Source organism: Lagopus leucura, unplaced genomic scaffold (assembly GCF_019238085.1).
Source record: "Lagopus leucura isolate 7727_CA_CO unplaced genomic scaffold, USGS_WTPT01 Super-Scaffold_100001, whole genome shotgun sequence".
NCBI lineage: Eukaryota > Metazoa > Chordata > Aves > Galliformes > Phasianidae > Lagopus > Lagopus leucura.
Genome location: NW_024962262.1, coordinates 74,059,930 through 74,082,734, shown reverse-complemented (window position 1 = coordinate 74,082,734; position 22,805 = coordinate 74,059,930). Strand labels below are relative to the sequence as shown.

Genomic DNA, 22,805 nt, shown 5'->3' with positions numbered 1-22,805 from the left:
TTTGCTTACACCGTACTTTACTTCCATACTATATTGATTAAATATATATGAAGAGTTGCTCACTTGAGTTTTAAAGTTTAGGCTCAACTCTGTATAAGTATTTTTATGTGACTCTTCTCTGTTAGATTTTTACTCCCATCGCTGAAAATTCAGGTGAGGAATATGTAAGCTGACCTCAGTTCTCCTTGCACTATGCGCCACCACCAATAGACCTAAAGCTTAATCTACAGTCTTAATTATATGTGACTTGCAACTGAGAAATTACTATTTTGACGTGAATTATAGCTATATTAGTCTCAGCTTATTTTTTTCCCAGAATAAAATACAGTACATCAAAGCTTAATCACTTATCATTATTCTCAGAAGATGAAACAATCAGAATCTAGTTCTGTGAAAGGTGAAGTCAGCATTAACATCACTAATACTAATTACAATGTTTTTAGATTTTTTTTTCTTCTGAGGGAGAAGGAGGGGCAGCAAACTGTGTATTCCATGCATTTACTTAATTATAACTACAAGTAGCCATCGTACTTGAAATATGTAATTTGCAAGTTTACTGTCTATTAGAAAATTTAGGGAATAGCTTAGGGATAAATTTGCATATTTTATTTTTGTCATACATTAAGCATCTTCTGAAGAGATTTAATTTCTTAAATAACTGTTATTCTCTTGTAAAGCATGGATTCTGGTTCTTCAGAAAGTCCTGCTAGTCTGAAAAGAGTAGCATCACCAGCAGCTAAAGCAACTATGTCAGGTGAAGGTAAGCATTCCAGACTGGATGGCATTGACACTATTTTACTATGTGATTAAATGTAAGTAGTCTGCGTATTACCAAAAATGAGCCCAGAATCAACAAAACAGGTTTGTTTTAAGATCAGGCCTGTAAAAATTTGGGTATGTTGTATATGTAGAAACAATAATTGAACATTTCTTCTACAGTTTATAGTGTTCCATACTATACATACTAGTATGTATGTAAATATTTTGGTATCAGTTCAGTTCCCCATGGAACTGTTCAGAAGGGGTTTTTGCAGATGGCCAGTGAAACACTTCCATGTTGTTTTTATTTGTAATTCGTAAGTAATTAATGATGCCAGCAATTATTAATGAATGTCTCAATTTCACTCGGTACTCCTTTCCACTGTTCCATTAAAGCTCCCTGTAACTGATTGTAGTTTCTTTATTTGAAAGTTGTGATACTTATGGTCAAAGCTACCCCTCATCTTTAAGGGTGGAGCATATGGGGCACAGACAGATAATTGTAAGGTCTCTGAAGGGTTTTAAAAGACTTGTATTCTTAGTTGTTACCACTCTTCAACTGGAAGTTAATGTCTCCATACGAGCTGTGCTAACAGACTGTGGGCACTCTAATCCACTTCAGTGCAATGGCTGTAAGGTTAACTTAAATCACAGTCAGAGTAAATTAATGGATCTAAATTTAGTTTACAAATTAATATCTACATAATCTCTTCAGAATGCCTTGCATTTTTCAGCTACAATTCTACGTATGATTTCAAGTGGAAGAGTTTCTTTAGTTATTGCTGTATTTGATATGTTACTGACATGAGCACTACAGAAATTAAAAGAAGAGAATGTTAGAAATCTGTCCAAAGTGGAAAAAGGGATGATCAGTTATTTTGAAACCTAACTAGTCTTGCCGAGTGTGTATTTCATTAAAAGCAATTTGGAAATGCTGTCTTTTTTGGTAAATTATAGGATATATTAGGTTATATGTTAGTATTAAAAAGGGACACAACTTATATAAAAACATTTCAAAAAAGCTGTATTTTTAAGAAGTAATAGAAGATGATAGACCCATATTTTATTAGATGTAGAGAACGTGAGAGAATATACATGTATATGGCATACATTGTGAATTTTAATGTTGTTGTGTACTTGTGTACAAACAGATGTATGTCTCCTTCAACTGCAGTTTTTGGGTAAACTATCTCTTAGCTTTCATTAAGAAAATTTACAGTGGTTTGAATTCTTGCCGAAGTTCAGTAGTCAAGTTGAGGGTTTTGGTCAGATGTAGTGTTCAAGCAAATGGAACAATCGCCAGTTGCAATGGAATACTTGAACATTTCTGTCAAGTATGCATGATAATCTTCCTGAAATACTGTGAGCTGTTCTTAATTCCAGAGCTGATCACAGAAACATAGGATATAATCTTCAGTAATCTATTGCCCATGTAAAGTTTGTTAATGCTTAGTTAAGTAAGAATGTATCAAGTTGTGTCTACAATGTTAATTAATTGTTCAAAATTCTTAGTAATCCTTTTTGTAAAGGTGTTTGGGGTTTTTTTTGGTGTAGTTCTGTGGTACAGTTATGCACTGCAGTACTTAACATCAGTCTAGTGTTTTTGCACTTGAATACTAAGTGGGTGACTGTGTTTTAACAAAATAAAACATTCAGGCTTTGTCTTGACATTTCCCAGCCGTTTCAAAAGATGCAATGAGATGTGTGCTCCCTGTGCAAACCTTCAAGTAATGAAAGAATTCACTGTACATGAGAGCCAAACAGAGTATGTAAGATTAAGACAGATGTTTGGGTACTGAGATTTTTTTCTGCCCTCAAATCTGAAAATGCTAGTCAACAGCACAAATCAGAAACCACTGGGAAATATGTTCAGAATACTTTCTGATGTAAAGTAATAATGTATAATATAATAATGTAATAATAATTATACTAGGAAACTATTTTACCAAAAAGATTCCCCAGGGCAGACTTTTGATAGACTGTATTTAGTTCTGCTATCTATTTCATTTTATACATTAAATAATACTGAAGCTTTATGAATAAAGTAATTAATCAATTTATCTTCTGTCTAGCCTCTAGTTAGATCATATTCTATTCAGCTTTGCAAATGATAATCGAGCAGGTTATCAAGTGTTTCCCCATGTTGTGTATCTATTTCCTTCTTGCAGAATATGTTGCTATGTATACTTACGAGAGTTCTGAGCAAGGAGACCTAACCTTTCAGCAAGGTGATATGATTCTTGTGACAAAGAAAGATGGCGACTGGTGGACAGGAACGCTGGGTGATAAAACAGGAGTTTTTCCATCTAATTATGTGAGACTCAAAGATTCTGAGGTAGAGACATTAAATTGTTTCACAGTTGGCCTGGGGGAGTTATGTTTTCTTTGGTGTTGTAGTGATGTTTGCAAGTGAGTGGTTTGCAAGGGACGAAGAAGTATTTGCTGAACATGAATTTGGAAAAGGAAATAATAGTTACATTTCACAACATAATTTATTAAGTTCCATTCTGAGCCATTTATGACAATAACTCTTAGATAAATTGATAGTTAACTTAGCAGTTTTGTGGAGACAAATAAAAATAGCTACAATTACTTTTTTTCCAGGTAAGTTTTTGATGGCTGAGTTGTATCCTTCTGTCATTTTCTTTAAAAAAGAAATTAAGGGAAATATTTCAGTTTATTATATTTTTTTCTTTCTCTGTTTCAGTGTTCTTGCAACCTAGGGAAACAAATTTAGCAATAAAAATTAGCTAACTACTGCATTGAATAATAGAGGTCCTGTCTCATCTGATTTTATCCTGGAATAATCTGATAGAGCATGTCTATGTTAAACTTTTTTTAGACATTCTTAAGAAAGATGTGTTCTCATTTATGTTCCTTATCTATTTGGGAAGGGTACTTCTCACCTACCAGTAGGAATTAGCTTATTGTCAGCTGTATATGGTATTGATCTCTTGGGAAGGACTTTTTGTTTGTGTCTTTGAGAACTATAGTTTTTTTTAAGTAAATAAATACAAATTTATGTAGGTGTCATGATGAACAACAGATCGACCATGAGCCAGTAGCTGTGTGCCCCCGTGGCTCACAAGGTCAATGGTGTACTGGGGTACATTAAAAAAAGTGTGGCCAGCAGGTCGAGGGAGGTGATCCTCCCCCTCTCCTCTGTCCTGGCCAGGCCACTTCTGAAGTATTGTGTCTCATTCTCTGCACCTCAGTTCAAGATGTTCAATCTTCATTTTAGAATTGAAATGTTGTGCTTTATGTTTAGAGTTCAGTTTTGGATATGCCTGTGCTCTTTCCTGCCATTTCAATTGCATCAACTCTAGAGTTATGAAACAGCCCAGGTCAGTAGAGACCTTGAAAGATCATCAGGTCAGACCTTAAATCTATCTAGTGACCGTGGAGCAGCAAAAGGTTGGGTCAAGTCCCCGACTAGATTAGGAGTACTTTCTGTCAGAGAGAACATGTTTTACAGTAGCAAGTTGTGATGTCACCTCATTAAGATGGGGTAGAGGTTTGTCCTGTAGACAAGTGAGATATTTCTAACACACTTTTGTCTCAAAATCTGGGAATGTATATTGAGATATGTTAAGTTGCCTTTTGTGTGTTTTCAAGTATTGGGCGTATCAAATGCTTGTCCTGTCTGATGGAGGAGAGGCACATATTGGCAAGTCTTTGTAGAGAGCTCAGAAACAGATATTTAATACTGAGAACTGTGCTTATTAGAGAACTCAGTTTCATGTTTGTCTGATCTCAACTTGTCTGGGCCTGAAACCACAAAGTGCAGTTTATTAAAAAGTGGTCCGACTGCTCTTTTTGCTGGTGAAATCTTCATCTTCAGATAAAATCTTGATGAGAAAAAAAAGGAGGAAAGAGTACAGAGCTCAAGGAGATTTATATTCAGGATGGTTATTTTCCTGATGTGATTCACATGCCCCCCAGGAGATAGTAGTTGTTCTAAGTGGATAATTGCCATTACACGTACAAGGTTTTGCTATTCAGCTTGGTCACAGAGCCAGTTTTTGCAAAGGATTTCACAATAGTGGCTGTCTTAACTTTTGGATGTGCTGCTGTGCTTGGACAGCTGCTGGCTGATCGTGAAGAATTTTGCTAAAAAAACAAATTAGTTTACTGTGTTCTGCTCTGTTGACTTAGGCCTGAAAAACAAGGCAGTGCTAATTATTCAGTAGTTCTATTCATTTACCTCAAGCAACCATACTAAGGAATTTTCTCTTCCTTAAAGTTTGAACATATTAATAAAGTGAATGTCTTTATGTTCTCCAAGTAAGCAACTTGATGGTCTATTCTCAGAGTTTTCATTAAATTGAGGTAGGTATGTACAAATTTTTATTTTACCCTTTCCTTGAGACTGGTGTGATAATTACCTCTGCATTGGAATATGGAATCGATACGGTGGATTTGGAAAACCAAAAATGTAAATCCCTCAACTTATAAGACCTTGTGTAAGTTTTCTGAAAAACATTTAGCAATCAAAACCTATTCAGTCTGGATTCTTAGGGCATTACTGTACAACACAATTGGTAATTCTACTGCCTTGTTTTATTAAACTATCAGAGCAAGTTCTTCTTGTTTCAAAAGATGTTATCATTTGGCGCAAAATGTCTTCAAATGCAGTTAGTGTCTTAGATGTATAAAAAGGAGATAAAATGATTTATTTGCTCTCCACTGTTTTTTTTTTTTAACAAAAGGATACAAGATATTTCTCCAGGGGAGACCAGAAGTTGGGTCTATCTTTAAGTGCACCATTTACTAATTTAGATAATTTTTGGAACAGGTTTTCTGTTTATTTCTTCTTTAACAAGGATTCAGAGAATCTTCAAACAGAACTCAGGCTCAGTTTAGTTAAGGTGATTTTGAAATTCCCCTCTCAGGATAATCTATGTTTACCAGCAAAGATATAGTGTCATATCCTACTTTATCATTCCCTACATGCCTAATCTGATAACCTGGACACTGGTTAATTGATGTTTGAAAAAAAAATTTATTTGGAAGTCCAAATACTTGTTCTTTGTTAAGAGGGCGAAGTGGTATTCTCTGCTGAAAAATACTTACCAAAGTGGTATCAATTTCTGATATTACTGTATTAGTGCCAGTCCTCTCATTTGGTTCCAGACCTTTTAATCTTTCTTCCTCGTGTCTGCAGATGGACCCACCATCATTTTGCATGGAACATCTTGTTCCCAGACCTAACTTTAGTCTTTGCATCTAATCACTGTATAATGCTTTCGTATTTCACTTTTTAAAGTTAATATAGGTCACAGTAGTCATAGAGGAAGGGGGGAAGGGGAGGGCAGGAGAGAAAGAGAACCAAGGAAAGAAAGACAGACTTGCTGGCTTTCCAGAAAGTAACTGTAATCAGTCTTTTACAAGAAAGTTGCACTGAGACCAAATGATTTTTAACTTATCTCATCCATTTTCCACAACCCTTCCTAGAATTCACAAAATGTCAAAGGCTGTTGTGGTATGCTAGGTGTATGAAACGTGCTTTTGTGCCAGATGTTTGGATTTAAAAAAAAAAACAAAAATGACCCTCTCCCTATCCTCACTGTCACCTTCCAGTGGCAGTTTCAGGTAATAGGACATGCACACCAACCCCACTGAGTTTTCTGCTAATACAGCATTATGAAGTATTTTAGCTCAGTCTGAAAGATCAGGCTTCCATAGTAGCTTTCCTGGAAAATGTCCCCAGCATTGAAGTCCTAGAGCAGTCACATACTCTTCAACACAGTTATTTTTCCTAGTAATCTATTCTATTGAGGTATTCAAAACTAATACACATTTTTAAAACGGCACTGTTCTCTCAGTCATTCAACTAGATTCTTAGTTATTGCCTTTATTAGTTTCATTATTAAAAATTCCCAGCTTTTAAAAACATCAAGTTAAGGAGAATATTGAGGATTAAATTGTTTTTTTCCTTAGAGGATCTGGTATTCTGAAAACCCTCCAGTCATTTATGTAGGCTCCAGATATGTGAGGAAGATGCTAAGGGAAAAATTGAGAAGAGGGTGAAGCATTGTGAGCATCACTTGAAGGCAATAGGATATAATGTATGTTCAGTATTTCTGACCAAAAGACAGTTTAGATTTGCTGTGTTGCTGTCATCTGTATCAGACATTTGTACTGTAATAGCTAAGGCTGGCAATGTACTAGGAAGAAAGTGAGATGATTATTTAGATTATTGGGGGATTCTGTCCTACAAAGAATATCTATTAAAAAGATTGGCAAAATGACTGAGGAAAGGGATATGCAAGGGTAGAGTCCAAACCACGCCTGGATTTGAATATTCTAATTGCGGGTATGTGAATAGTCTGAAAGTGCACTGAAAAAAATGAGTAAAGATAACTTTTTCCAAGTGACTGGTGTTTTTTTAGGGAAGATATATTTTTGAACAGGAGAACTGTGAGTTTGTAAATTAAGAAGCATTTTTATGCTAAATTTGGTTTTTCAGAATAGCTGTTTTCTTAAACATAACTGAACTGAACTACTTCCATGGCTTTGCTAGTTTTTTCATGAGTGTTCACAAAAGCTTTTCTTGTAAATCTCTTGGCTTGGGCAACAGGATATTCACACCTCATCTGAACCCACCTACGATCCAAGGGATTAGCTGTCTTTGTCAAGACCCATAGCACTATTGAGTGTCCTATGCTCTCAGCTAGGCACAAAAAATGATAGTGGAGCTTTTACTAATGTTACACATACCATCTAAAAAGTTCATATAGCTCATCTTAGGGATGCAGTGAAGGATTTCTACATTAACTAATTTTCCATATAAGAAAATTTGAAACCATAATATGTACAGTATTTAAATAATTATGTCTGATTATCCTTTTAGGCATATTTGCAATCCAAATATTTGAGAATTGAAAAATACTATTGTCATACTAGCTCAACCTGGCAACATTAACATTTTGCAGATATGCAGGTTAATAATGAAAATACTATGTAAATTGTAATTACATTGGTATTTACAGTCAGTGGAAGGCAGGAGAGTTAGGAGAGATGTCTGTACCTTTATATAGTTATCCACTTCTGTACATCACATTCTTTAATTTCTATATATTAATTGCCATCTCAAATAGCAAGAGTTCCTGTAAGAACAGACTTCATTTGAGTTTTTTTACTCTCATCTTTTTTTGGTGTGTTAAAGTGAAGTACAGTAAATCATTTTAATATACTGAAGATATAATTATGACTGCTAAACTTACATCTCCCTCTCTATTTCAAGGCTTCTGGAGCAGCTGGAAAAACAGGAAGCTTAGGGAAGAAACCTGGTAAGTCATATATAGTGGACAGCACCTCCTCTTAAGTACTAGTCAGTGAAAAAGTGTCAGTGGGAACAAAATCTTTTCCATAATAATAAATCATTTGCTCTTGGTCATTTATATCTTCTGAAATACACTGTTATGCTTTAGTAATTCACATTAATGAATACTGTTTATATTAAATTAATTACCTATTTTTAACCTATTCATTAATTACCTATTATTAACCTATTCATCACCGTATTGAAGTAGCATATATAGGTAAGGAATAAAAATCTGCTTGCTCAAAAACAAGTGTAAACTAAACCAAATAGAACAGTGGAAGCCCACAAAAGTTTCTCAAGTTTCCCAGTGTCCCTGAAATGGAAGTACACATTTCACATTGTGGTTTCACAGCTTTGCCCTAATCTGGTATACATTGAGCTCTTGTGTCTGCTTCCTATTTTCAAGAGCATATACCTTGTATGTATGCCATGTAGCTTATTGCCTGAAAAGCCTGGTCATATTGCAGATCATCATGTTGCAGATTATTTTTTGGCTTGAAAGAAGTCCTCTTGTTCTTGGGTTAGAGGTCAGGAGAAGGGCCGTCCTTTTAAACAGCTGTTTTTCCAAAGATCATTTAAAGAGCGCATTGTCACTGGCAGGCATTTGTAGACATTCCAGAAGGCATCTCTGTTTTTCTCTTCAGTGTATTTATTTGCTTCTGTATGAAAGATATGATTTTGCATCCAGTTGAACTAAATTAGGAGATGTTCAATGCTTCTGTCCCTTTCTCTGAAACTTATTTAGTTGCTTAGTGAGGTAGTTCAAGGATGTGGATTACCAAGTCCTGCCTATCTCCATACCCATATACATACTCATATTCATGTTTTATTTTGTTTTGTGGGGAGAAAGTTGCTTTTTGTCTGCCTGAAGTGGCTCACTACTAAAGTGTGTAAGAGAAAAGAGAGAGGATGCAGAATAGACTGCAGTAGCCCCAGCTTAATTTGTCTTATTTTACCTCTGCTCTTGGCAAATCTGACTGATCCATTCTATAGTAAGAAGGGTTTGGAAATAAACTACTTCTGCCCTTTTAAACTTTGCTTTGAATAACCAAACACAGTTGTGTTAATAGATTAAAAGTTTGAGAGAGGCAGAAAAGAACTCTGGAAAACCTGTAAAAGTGAGACCTGGTAGGAATAATGACAAGATGCTGATAGGTATAGCTACTGTTTCTATGCATGGGAGAATGAAGCATGAGAGGACTTGAGTAGCAGCCTTATAATCACTAATCTGCTAAATCTGAATATTAAGCAGAGGAGAGATGGGTTTGTGTTGACAAAAGGTGTATTTAGAACTTTTTGGAATTTAAGAACAGTTTAAGAGCAGTCCTGCCTATTTTTCAGCAAGGAGGTTCATGGATGTTTTTGCCACAGAGGTGAAAGGCTAATAAATGAGGTGAAATATTCCAGTTTATTCTAGAAGCAGCAGGATGAACAAGTGAGTGTTGATAATAGTCTGTGTTTGACAAGGAAGAGAAAATGCTGTCTTTTGGAATTTAAGTGGCATTATGGGGACAACTGTATCTGTGAGAAGACATTTCTTTCTCTTTCTAAATGAATCTCTTTTGGTAGAGGACAGGTTCTCCTGGCCTGAGCTGTAAATGAATTGGATCTCTTCTTAGTAATTCAGTATTCAAATATAACAAAATTAAAAGTCCTTCCTGGAATAAAAGTTTTGTTGTTTTGTTTTTTTTTTTTTCCTTTTTTACTTGAAAAAACAGAAAAGAAAAAAAAAAAAACCCACAAAAAAAATCCCCCAAACTTAATTTGCTGCATGTTTTCCTCCAACTTTCTGCTTTTCTTTGACATGAGAGCTAGATACTAATTTGTAATTCAGATCAGTTCATAGTAAAAATTCTATATGCTACCAGTTGGTGAAAGAGGATCTCTGATATCTGGAGCCGTGTGGATTGTCATTATGTAGATAAAATTGTGATGTTTTTTTTCTGAGTTACAAGCTATAAGATTTTTGTTCTCTCAATAGAACGCATAGTATGATATATTGAAGATGATGGTTTTTTTATGGTAGAGAGAGGATTTTGCATAATTAAAAAAAAAAAGACTAATTCCCATATTTAGTTTCTTTGCTAGTGTTCGTTTTACTTTCTGAATTGCTCTGAGGTGGGTGAATTGATGCAACTGTGAAAAGCCTACCATTCCCCTGAGATCTTGTAGATCTTTTAGCAGTACAGTCATGTTTCCTGTCAAAAAGCTTGCTTTGTCTTTGTACAGAACAGTCTGTGCTGCTGCTGGCTTTTATCTGTATAGACCTTTCTATTCTACCTACAAATATCATATTTACTTAGCATTTCTTTCTTCCATCTTCTGCTTTCAGAGTTGAAATGCTATTTTTTATGTTCCAGATCCGTGTGTAAACCATCTTTCTAACTCTCAGCCAGGACCTTTTTCATCACCTGTTTGGTCCACGCTTTTACCGAAGGTTTCCAATAATCATTGTATTAAATATACTCTCTCTATCATCCTACCCATGTTTTGATGACATGATAAACCTGACTTAAATGCTATCAGTCAGACATTTCAGCCCTAACTGCAGCCACTTACAAGTTCCTGTCAGTTCACATCTGTTCAGAAATGGGTTAACCCTGTCAGACTTTGTGGTGATTAAGTTTTCATCTATGTTTCCACAACTGTAAAATGGCATGAACTGCTCTATCCACCTTGGCTAATGTAACTGAGAGAGAATTGTGTGCTTACCATTACTCTCCTGTCACATTTTTGCTGCGAGGTAAATTAGAGAAGGCACCAGTTTTCTATTAATGTCTACAAAAGAAAGGTTTCAAAATAAACCCTGCCTGTTGCATTTCAGAAACTTCCATTTTTTGTCTAGTGTGGCGGTGAGAATTTTTTTGCAGACCTTCATTAGTTTACACCTCTGTTACCACATCTTCCTAATACTGTCGTCATCGTCTATCTCTTTGTAGGGAACATTGTCCAAACTGATGCTACAAAAACATGTTTATTGGAAAACAGTATTTATGAAACTTGATTTTAAGAGCCACATGGCTTTAATTATGGTCATTATTCTTCTCCATTTCAGATATTTTTTGCATCCTACCCATACAGCTCTTGCATCTCTGTTCTCTTATTCCTGTACTGCTGTGAACTTTTTAAGGAGGAACTTCAAATCTGTTTTGTAATTATAGTTTGTATTCAAGAAATTATGTAAATGCATTACAGTTTAATGGAAAAAAATTCAAAATGGATATACTGTACCAATGATAATAGCAGAGTCAATCTTGAATAGAATGTGTTCTTTTTTTTTTTTCCAGATTAACTTTTTTTTCTTCCTGCTTTAACAGAAATTGCCCAAGTTATTGCCTCTTACACAGCAACGGGTCCAGAACAACTCACCCTTGCTCCTGGTCAGTTGATTCTTATCAGAAAGAAGAACCCAGGTGGCTGGTGGGAAGGAGAGCTCCAAGTGAGTTACTGGTTTTTGAAATAAAATTACATGTAAAAGAATCTGTGATTTTATTTTTAATAGTTCAAAATGATAAATGTGTCAATGCTAAATACGTTATTTTGAAAATGTTCTGCAACTGATCTTTTACAAGTAAAATGCCTTTTCATTCTAATTTGTTGAAATTGAAATAACTTTGGAGAATGGCAGGAAAAAAACATATTTCTTCACTGTGAGGCGGAGATGCCCATCTCACAAATCAGACCTGGCCTGCAATCTGCTCTCCTGTTCATTTTCCTGGAGGCTCAGTGTTTGACCTAGTTCAAACTTAAATATTTTTTTTTCCTCATTTCTACTTCCCTTCTTTGCTTTCCTGGTGGTATTTTTTCATTTCTTTGTCCATAAGTAATTTTCCAAGATTGTTTTTGTTTTCACTCATGCTCATCTTTATGTTGTTCACTTGTAACTTGAGACTCAAAGTTTATTTTAAGGCACAAAATAAGCTTCACTTGGCAAGAGCTGTCACAATTGATCACTTAACAGCTAATGAGCAGAGTGAGTTGTTTGGTGGAGTTTTTTTTTTGTTTGTTTGGTTTTGTTTTTGTTTTGTTTTTTTTTAAGTTCAATTTCTTATTGTGTAAGTTCTTATCTGTAGTTTTGGATACCGTACTATCTTACATTTAGTTTTACAAGTGTTTTTTTCATTCGATGTCCTGTTCCTGTTCTTTTCGTTCTCCTGTTTTAATACTAATACTAGTCCTTGCCTCCTCTATTACGTGTGCCCAAAGGCTAATGGAACAACATGGTGAAATGGTTTGAAGAATTGATAAAAAAATAAAAGCAGCAACAACAAAAAGCTATTGTAAAATGACCACTAGATTTGGAAAAGGACATTGGTATTAACTTCTTAATGCATTTATTTCTTCTTAATGCAGATTTTTTAAGAAGTATATGCTACTGTTAATTATCAACCTGACGTGTATTTTGATTGCTCTTGTCTTAGCTGAAGGTAAAATAAAGTAGGGTAAATGTGTTAAGCATTGCATTGCTAGATTTAATGCAGAATATGTTAAAATTAATGGTCTAGAAACACTGTAGATCAAAAGCTTTCATTTTCAGTAAGAAGGGAAGAAAATAGTGAAAAAATAGTTTTTGTTTGGTGACTTTTTGAAGTCAATTAGTGTCTATTTTCTTTTATAGGTAATATTCTTTGTACTCAAAATTCCAACTTTAATCTAACGAAAAAAAAAGTAGTTAAAATAATTCTTAATATAGATTTAATAATGTAAAAGCTGAGATTTGAATTCAAGTTTTATAATAACCTTTCTTAGCTGAGAAAAATTAAAGATATTTCTTCTGATTAAATTTGTAAAGCACAATGTAGTTGATGAAATAACAGGATGCAGATTCTGTCAAATTGCTATCCTGCTTCAGTGATATAAGCTTTGACACACTTGATCAGGCCTGTGCTTTTCTGTCCCAACATCCTGTTTCTGACAGAGAATGATTGCCGCTGTGTTACAAACCTTACAGCTCCACTCTAGGTCATGTATGTGGTCATCTGTTTCTGTTCATGAACATACATTGTAGTATGTATGTTTACCACATTTTGTACTGATGTTCTCTGACAGTATGAGAGCATCTAACATGCTTTCCCACACCTTAACATCTGTTAATTAGGATCATTTGGATAGTTTGATTGGATTCTGGCTTTGGGATTTCGTGTTTGAGTCCAAACTTGATGAACTTTTTCAGGTCATGTTTTGCTGTATTTCTAGCACTTGGTTAATGTGACATATGTTTGCACTCCTCCACCTATTGGTTGAGCAGGAGAGGTTAATACAAAGTTTAGAAACTGCTTCTTGGAAGAAAAGAGGTAATTGGAATTCTTAATCTCTATTTAAACTATTACAATCTAGATAACGATTTAAAAACAATTATTGGCATAATGAAAAAGCTTGTTGTTTTGAATGCTGTTATTCATTATTGTGATAGCTAGCCTGGCATTCTAGAGTTAAGGTTTAAAAAAAAAAAAATTAAATCTTTTAGAAGGAGTGGTTATTGTAGTTTTATTTATAAAGCACACAAAGTAGGAAAACTTAAGTGAAAACTCAAATTCATAGAATCACAGAGTCATAGAATGGATCGGATTAGAAGGGACCTCAAGGATCATCAAGCTCCAACCCTGAGCTGCCAACCTCCACGTTTAATACTAGACTTAAATAAGTAGTAAATAAGTGTTTAGCTGTAATAAAAGCTTGCTTCATAATAGGAAGCATCCTGACATTGAACTATCACGATGAAAATAGCTGACAGTTTCCTTATAAAATGAATTTTACTTGAAATGCTTGGACTGCAAGTAGTTAAGGTATTGGCTGAATTGCCTCGCCTAAGGTTCTATTGATATGCTTACTCCTCTTAAAAGAATTGTTTCTTTTTCTTTCTTTCTTTATTTTTTTACTAGGCCCGAGGGAAAAAACGACAAATAGGATGGTTTCCTGCTAATTATGTAAAACTCTTGAGCCCTGGTACCAGTAAAACTACGCCAACCGAGCTACCTAAATCAACAGCATTACCTTCAGGTAAGCAGTGCGTTAATGGAGTTGATGTTGTAATGCATATCATTTACAGTAAGACTTCTAAAATTAATCACAAGCATTAAATATATGCCACAGTAGTCAGTACGGTAAAACAATTTATTTTGATTTTTTTTACAGGGAGGGTAGACAGTTTGTTTCTACATTTATTGTGGTGATCCCTGAGGTGTAACTGTAGCGTGACATTACACCTTAAAGAGTAAAATATTCAAGTTACAAGTCCCGTTTGTTAACAGTAAATATATTGAGGGAGTTTTTAAAGGTTCAGAATGTTCCATAGGCTTATCAGTGGAGGCTTTTGTCATTCAGGACTATTTTTCCTAAGATGAAGTGTGAGAAAACTACACGAGTATAGAGCTTTTTGTCCTATTGTTAAAGTTTGTGAAAGGATACAGCAGTGATAGACCTTTTTACTTACAGAATCTATTTGCTACAGCTCCAACATGGGCAGCTCTGTATCAGCTCTGTCAATCTACTGCAAAATATAAAGCCAGGCAGAAGACTGAGAACGGAAAGTTCAGTGCTTGTGGTTGTTTTAGTCCTTCACCATTTTGTGTTTGCTAGCTTTGTAGTACCAGGTAAAGGAGATCCTTGACAATCAAAAATGTGTAGAATAGTTCATTTTCTTCCATAATACCCAAAGATTTGAGGCAGTTGTAAATGATTTTGTGTTCTGTAGTTAGACTGGTCTCTTAGCACTGAGACACAATATCTGAATGTGAAGGGATGTTTTTTTTTTTTGCTTGTTATTTCAACTTTGAGAGTTTGGGACTTTTGACACATGCTGATAAAACTTACAGAATAAATTTTCTAGTGCATTTCTCACTGCCTATAGAACATGGAAATCTTAATGCCATTCATTCTAATCAAATTCAGCTTTGTTATAGGCCTGTTATTTTGGAGAGTGAGAAGAAGAAATAGGACTATCTTGCCTTTCTATTATGATGTGGTCTAACTTAGTGTGTGGTTATGTAAGATGTTAAGAGGTTAACGTTTGAGAAGCACCTTCATGGAGGAAGTGTGTTAGTGAGAAGTCTTATAGCAAAAGACATGGAAAGCTTGAAGTAAACTGTCTACAGGGATAAAATAGTGCTCAAGGCGGTGCAATGTGAAGAGTGTAAGAGTGTGTCAAGTCTGTCTGGGTTCTAAAGACAGTGGATCCACCAGAAGCCTCCTTTTCTTTTGCCATTTTGTTTGTTTTGATGCATAGGCTCTCTGTGTATCATACTGTGATGCAAACTGCATGGCTTTAAACAACCTTTTAAAAAATTCTTTTGCATGGACTCTTTTGCTTTATACTTTGGATGTTTTCTTCATTTGCAACTGCTTCATACTTACCCTGTTCGAAACTTGCATCCAGAACATCTTCCTGCTTCTGAGAAATGAGAAGAGCTGTTAAAGCTCCTTGATCTAGCCAGGCACAAGGAGGTTCACAGTACAGGAATAGTTAGAAACACATTCCAACCATACTGCATGTTTAAAGAAAGACAACATTATAGATTGTAATGGTCATGAGTGTACCATGTGAACCTGGATTCCTTCTGCCATTGACTAGTTAATCAACAGGCAAAATCTTTTTAGAAAAGAAACAAAGAGCTAAAAAGCACTGGAGCTCAGAGAAAGCTCTAGCCTACTTCTGTAGTTAGCAGTGGCTTTTGGAGCTGTTGCTGTTAGTTGTTTAACATAATTGAAGAACTTTCTTTCTGGGACTACTCAAAGAGTTTTATATATAAGACTGAAGTGCTTTCTAAGCTGTGTGACCAGGTGTAAACAAGATCAAGATGAGGTCAATGCTTCAAGCTCAATGGAGGAGTCCCATCTTCAAAACCCTCTTAAATTACCTCCCCAAGTTATAGGTGGTTCTTGAGATCCCGTTTAAATATTCTGATGGCCAGCACCAAATACCAAGAAATTCTTTGAGGTACAGGAGAACAATCAGGAGAATGAAAACTTCCTGGAAGAAACAAACTCTTGAATGGGAAACAAATCTGTATGGGATTCATCTCAAGCGTGATCTAGTTTAAGCCTTTTATTTTTCCTAATTTTAGTAATAGCCTGTGAATATTTAACAAGAATGTTATAAAACAGATTCACAGGTCTTTAAAAGGAAATATGAACATCAGTGCTGTTCATACATTTTAACTTATATTAGCCCAAAAGTACCTACCTAATAGTAGGTAGTATGCCATAATATGCATTTTATATCCAGTATGCTAGGGAAATGTGCACTTTGGAGAGTTGTTGTATTAGATGTGATGAGTAACAGTGAATGCCCCTTGACTTTTTATTTTTTATTTATTTTTACATTTTAATTAGAATCATTTTTTTTCTCTCTTGCGAGTAACTAAACAAAATCTTGAGATATGTGCTGATATGATATATATATTTGATTATGAGGTTTGCAAACAGGCATAAAATATTAACTAAAAGGAGTTGAATAATTTCTGGAATATAAATTCCTGAAAGAGGAAGGAACTGTTTGACAAATTTAATTAAATTGCTGGCTGTGTACAAGAACAAAAATACAAGAAAACTGTAGATTGAGAATAGAGACAACATGACAGGAAGGCTTATTTAGCCAGCAGTGTTGTGTCGTCAGGCAAAATACCAGAAGCCCTGTGTCTTGGCAAGGAGAAATCAGCAGAGAAATAGAGGAAATTATATAACTTAAATAAACAGTCCTCCTGCTTTAGAGAATTAAGAAAATTGCTCTATTATAACTGAACAGAAACCATTGTATCCTGAGAACCATCCAGGTTTGATGAGTTTTATGGTAAGAAAATAGGAAAAATGCTTCTTGCAACAGTCCTGTGGGGCCAAAAGGCCACCCTAAATGACCCTTCTTACTTTTTTCATCTTTCCAAGGTTTTTATGTTCCTAATGCCTGTGGGGCAGTACAAGAGTACAAGTACAATCACCACTGCCTTTCTCTTGAATTACAGATCTGTTTAGCATGGTCACTGCTAATTAGAAAGGAGTGCCTCTCTCAAATAATTGAACTTAAAGTGTTTCCTAAACTTTTCTGTCCATTGAGTGGTTCTACTGGAAAGGATACTTACTTAGAACAGGGCGAGGATGCAGAATGCTAATTTTATAAATACATTATAAGTTTGGTGCTTTTATGGGCAGAAATATCTATATATATAGCTGAAGAGTAGTGTCAACAGAAAGCTAACATTTTGACCTTTTCTTAAAATTCTAAATCTTTCCAGTCTCTCACTGTTGAGCACTTTCTATCGAAAATATCTTAAGTGCAGTTCCAGTGGGTTACACTGTTCTCAGCTTGCACTGTTGTGTCCTGCCCTCCGTATTGTGATCCTAAATCCTCAGTAAGCTGACGAAGAGGGTAAAGCTGTGTGGAAGGTCTTTGTTTTTTTTTAACTAACCTTGAGCCAAATTGTTGAGAGCTTGGATAAATTCTGATACAGGGGCAGAGGAGAGAGGGGCAGGAGCACAGCAGTGCCTGTATAGATCAGTGCACTACCATGGAACTACATTGTGATACCTGCAGTGTTTACACGTAGCTTATGCTTCGTTGAAACTTTACCAGTGCTACAGAACTCTTCCTTTATCTTACAGTGTGCCAAGTAATTGGCATGTATGACTACACTGCACAGAATGATGATGAGCTAGCATTCAATAAAGGCCAGATTATAAACGTCCTTAGCAAGGAAGACCCAGACTGGTGGAAAGGGGAGGTGAATGGACAAGTGGGTCTCTTCCCATCCAACTATGTGAAGCTGACAACAGATACGGACCCAAGCCAGCAATGTAAGTGACCCTCTCTGCTGCCATGCTATAATTATTTATGTAGTACTTTAAGATGAAACATGCAGCATTGCTGTGATCCTGCTGCGGTTTGCAGAACTCAATGCTTCACCACTGCTGCACTTGGCAAAGTCTCTTTGAAGACCTTCTGTAATGCAAACCTTATTTTATGTTTGTTTTATTTTTAGTTCCCATCCCCTTTGTAGCATGTTACCCTTTATCATTTTTGCACCATGCTGTTTACATGCCTGACTCATTTTCCTAGCTTGAATTTGCTCATTGTTTTGTTTTGCTTATGTGTTGTTTTCCTCCTTTTTCTAGGAATCATATGTTGTCCATCCCCCACTCAGGCTTGAAAGTCCTCAAAGAGACCCACTATCCCATATCACTGCCCAGAGGGATGATGGGAGATGCAGCCTTGATCATGTGACTTCCAGCATGATCATCTACTGCCTTCTGAGTAGAAGAACACACTGCAGAGCAGTTTACCTCATTTTACATTAGTTGCATGTAATCACATTGTTTGAGTTAATTACCTGCAGATATAGATGCAAAATTAAATGAAACAAAAAAAAAAAAAAACACAAAAAAATCAGAGGATAGTGGGTCCTTTTGTGGCTTTCATAGTTACCAAACTAATTTTTCCACCTTTGCACAGGTGCTTTTGCAGTTTTAAAATTATTTTTAAATATATATTTTAGCCTTTTAAAGGAAAAGTATAAATTAAATTTCTTCATTTTAATCTTGTTTGTGCAAAAAGACCCACTATCAAGGAATGCTGCATGTGCTGTTAAATTTGTTCCAAATGTCCATAAATTTGAGATTTTATGTATCTTTCTTTTTTATTGTTTGCTTGTCCAGTGTTGTCAATGTCTTTTTTTTTTTAATTATTGCAAAAAAAAAAAGCAGAAGGAGTTAAATCAGTTTAAGGAACTTTAAGTGTGCCCAATTGCAGATAAGGTATTTTGTTGTAGTTCTTGTACTGTGTGTATCAGGTGTTCCTTGTTGAGTGTAATACATTGTGGAGAGAAGAGATTAACTTCCTTCCAATGCAAGAGATATTAACCTTGCATAATGTTGTTATCCCAGTTATGTTAATTTTATTTTGCACACTATTTGTAGCTGCATACAATTAGAAAACATCCTGGTTTGTGTTTGTCTCAGATGTTTCAGTTTTTGCATTTTCGTGTCAAAAATCAACAGAACGCTACATTCATGTGAAGTTTGAGCATTAACTTCTTTGGTTTTTTTCCATCTTGGTTACATGAAGTTCATGGAGTTCTATTTTTCATTTTTACTTTCTCGTGACTATGGAACAACACTTTTTGAACAAGTAATTTTCCTGACAAGAAAGAATGTATAGAAATATCTCCCTGCAATTAATTTTCAATGTTTACATTTTTTTTAAACTAGACTGTGGAATTTATACAAATTAATATTAAATGGAGCTTACAGTCAAATATATGTAGTAGATGTGCTGTAGCTAAGCCATGTTTGCCTTTCCAGCATTAGTAACAAGCTCTTGATGAAATGCTTGGTGCTGTCAGTGCAGAAACCCCCTCTACCCAATGCCTCAAGCACAATATAGCATTTGTACTAACTACTTTACCATTTAGTTATCTTCTGTTTTATGTACTTCATTTATTTCTATATTTCATGCTGGCAGTGTTGTAGAATTTCTAATCCTATCCCATCTCCCTCCTTCTGACCCACCATGCGGTGCAAAGAACAAGTGAAGCTCCGTATACAATTGCACTTCAGTATTTCATCAATATGAATGTAAAATATATAAATATATAAAAACCTGCAGCTTTAACAACTGTAATACAGCCTTTAAAATTAGTCACATGTATAGATAATTAAATTCTTCATATAAAAGCTAGACTACAATGTGTTTGTTGTCTTGTTGCTGTGTACATGCAGAATTCACCAAGTGGCATTAGTACATGTAATGAATTTGCCACCAGAGTAGCCTGAAGCCCTGTTTAATTTCTGAATGACACCTGTGTTGTTACTTTGAATATTGTTTGATTATAACTACTCATTGTGATCAGCTGCAAACTTCTGCACCTTTCTTTCTCTATTCACTGCCTTCTATGTTACAGAACAGTAGGTACTTTTTGACACTATGCTAGTAGATATATTAAGTATACTTTTTTATTTTACAATGGGTTTACATTGACCTAGGCTCTGCGTTGTATGCCAGAAGCTCTAGTCTTAAAACATGCACAATTGCACAGATTTTCTCTGTTTTTAGGATAGTTTCTAACATGCACGTTTTTTCCTTTATCACTCTGCCATAAAAAAATGGTTTTCTTCTTCAACATAGCCATTTGCTGAACACAGTGCTGCCTTGCATCTGACAGAAATTGAACATAACTTAATACTTGTATTTTTCAGTTACTCTTGTTTTGCTTGCTGAGAACTATGTAGCAGATTCTTCTCCATTATTTCAATATTTCATGCATTAAAATGTTATTTTAATGAAAGGGTATCTCTGTGTTCCCATAATGAGCTGTTGTGTTGAAAGATTCATAACTTGACTAAAAGCTTTTGTCCTAAGGTATGCTATGGTTTTTATGACTTCAGGTCAGAAACACACTTTCTCTACATATTGAAATATTGGCAATACTTTGAATATAGGAGATTCATATGCTGCTTTTTTTAATTATTATTATTACATTAAGGGAGAAAAAAAATAAAACTATTACAATATCTTCAGGTTCTATGTTTTCTAACATGCTTCTAAAAACACAGAGTGATGTCTCATGAAAGATACTCAGAATCACAGTACCCTAAAAGTTCCTGGGGACAATTTTCCACTGAATTGAATAGAACAGACTGAAGTTGTCCCTCTGTAGATACACACACTGATGTATGTTGTGCCAGGATTTCTCATACAGAAGAGCACTGTGTATTACTCAACTGAGCAACATCTTATAAATCAGTCTATTCTTGAGAACAGTTAACTCACAAAAACCTCAAAACACATTTAAAATGTCCTGGACAAAGATATTCAGACTGTAATGAAATTCATCGTTGAAAGACCTATGATGTCTATTTACTCAATTGTTAAAAATTATTAAAAATCATTGTGCATACTACCATAGATCAGCATGGAACTTACCCATAATCAGTTATTTCCACTAGGTAGCAGGGAAAATTGGGGTCCCCAGTACAAGAAAGACGCAGAACTCTTGGAGTCCAGAGGAGAGCCACTAAGATGATCAGAGGGCTGGAGCACCTCTTCTATGAAGAAAGGTTGAGGGAACTGGGCTTGTTTAGCTTGGAAAAGAGAAGGCTCCAGGGAGACCTCGTTGTGGCCTTCCAGTACTTGAAGGGAGCATATAAACAGGAGGGGGAATGGCTGTTTACAAGGATGGATAGTGATAGGACAAGGGGGAATGGTTTTAAACTGAGACAGGGGAGGTTTAGGTTAGATATTAGGAGGAAGTTTTTCACACAGAGGTGGTGAGGCACTGGAACAGGTTGCCCAAGGAGGCTGTGGATGCCCCATCCCTGGAGGCATTCAAGGCCAGGCTGGATGTGGCTCTGGGCAGCCTGGTCTGGTGGTTGGCGACCCTGCACACAGCAGGGGGTTGAAACTGGATGATCATTGTGGTCCTTGTCAACCCAGGCCATTCTGTGATGATTCAATGATATGATTCTATAAAAATGATGTTGCACTTATTCTCTTACCTGTCTGGGTTTTTATTAATATTTATGAGAAAGGGAGTCTGAAAGTAATTCCTTAATAAAGAAAATTGAAATAATCCATCAAAAATAATACTTTTTCAGGGTTGTGTCTCAATCCAGTTTTGACTCTCCTGTCCTTAGTGATACATCTGAGAAGCTCTTTAGTCTCCTACAACCACACAATTACCTCCCAAAATACACTTGTCTCCTGTGATGGAGATGTGTCCATGCTCTTGTCTCTTCAGTTCTTGAATTTGTGGCTGGAAAGCCGACAAACACTAATCTTGGTCAAGGCTGAAATAAGATTTCCACGATCTATATAGACTTAAGATAAGAAATCATTCAGATGATTTTCATTTTGATTTACATTTTAAGTCAGCATAAAGAGCAGCCTTGTGGCTGTCTAATCGGTTGAATGCATTTTTTATAAATCAGCTTTCATTTGTGAAGTACCTTTTCCCATTTCAGCAGGAAATCAGGAATAAGGAGCCATCATTTGAGGGATGTAGATGAGATTGCATTTAGAGAGCGCTTTAATTTCTGGTGGTTCTTTTCCTTCAGAGTTGTTCTGTTTGTCTTGAGAAAAAAAGAAATCCGTATTCACAAAAGAGTTATTCTGTGTTCTTTTTATTTCAATTAAGTATTTCATGGACAGTGTATCTGCTAGTGTGTTTAAATGGAAAGATTCTTATACCTGAGGTAATTTTACAGCAAGTGAATATACAACTTTTAGAAGGGGCTGGAGTCCCCATAGCATTACATTGCTCCATGATCACAGAACTTGGCTCCACGTTCCAGCATAAGCCTCTCCTTTTACTTGGTGTGTAGCCCACCTCTTTGAGTGCCCCCTCAGCAGCAGCTTTACCTAACAGCAAGAAGAAAGCTCAATGCTTCTGCTCTCCTCTGATCTTGACTTGCATTTGGCCCATCATGTTGCCCATTTGTACCCACTGAGTGCTAAGCTGATGTTGCCAGCTCCACTGATGCCCATAGAGCTGTGAGCTGGTGCCATCGCTACTGAAACACTGCTCTCTGCACTGGGCTCACATCAGTATGACAGATAGCAGTTTTCTGCTCCCTGGGCTGGCTTGCTGAAATCTGATTTCGTGGATTTTTTTCCCCCGTCATATTCATCTCTGCCAAGTGCATTTCTCAGCTGTTTTTTTTTGTGTGTGTTGGATTTAATTCTGTTAAAGTCCATCTGGTTCGATTCCCTTACATTACCTTTTTTTTTTTTTTG

The 22,805-nt window shown here is 35.7% G+C and overlaps 1 protein-coding gene across 6 annotated transcripts in view; it reads left to right on the top strand.

Moving 5' to 3' along the window:
- ITSN1 (intersectin 1) overlaps positions 1 to 22,805 on the top strand; it is a 119,304-nt gene that overhangs the window by 80,598 nt on the left and 15,901 nt on the right. For 5 of the 6 annotated variants that reach the window (XM_042868530.1, XM_042868529.1, XM_042868526.1 and 2 more), the window contains 6 exons: positions 678 to 760; positions 2,928 to 3,094; positions 8,006 to 8,051; positions 11,404 to 11,525; positions 13,969 to 14,086; positions 17,681 to 17,872. In XM_042868530.1, coding sequence (XP_042724464.1) covers positions 678 to 760; positions 2,928 to 3,094; positions 8,006 to 8,051; positions 11,404 to 11,525; positions 13,969 to 14,086; positions 17,681 to 17,872 — 728 coding nt within the window. Of the gene's footprint in view, positions 1 to 677; positions 761 to 2,927; positions 3,095 to 8,005; positions 8,052 to 11,403; positions 11,526 to 13,968; positions 14,087 to 17,680; positions 17,873 to 18,190; positions 20,359 to 22,805 lie in introns of those variants that run through there. The other variant, XM_042868531.1, reaches the window with a different exon arrangement.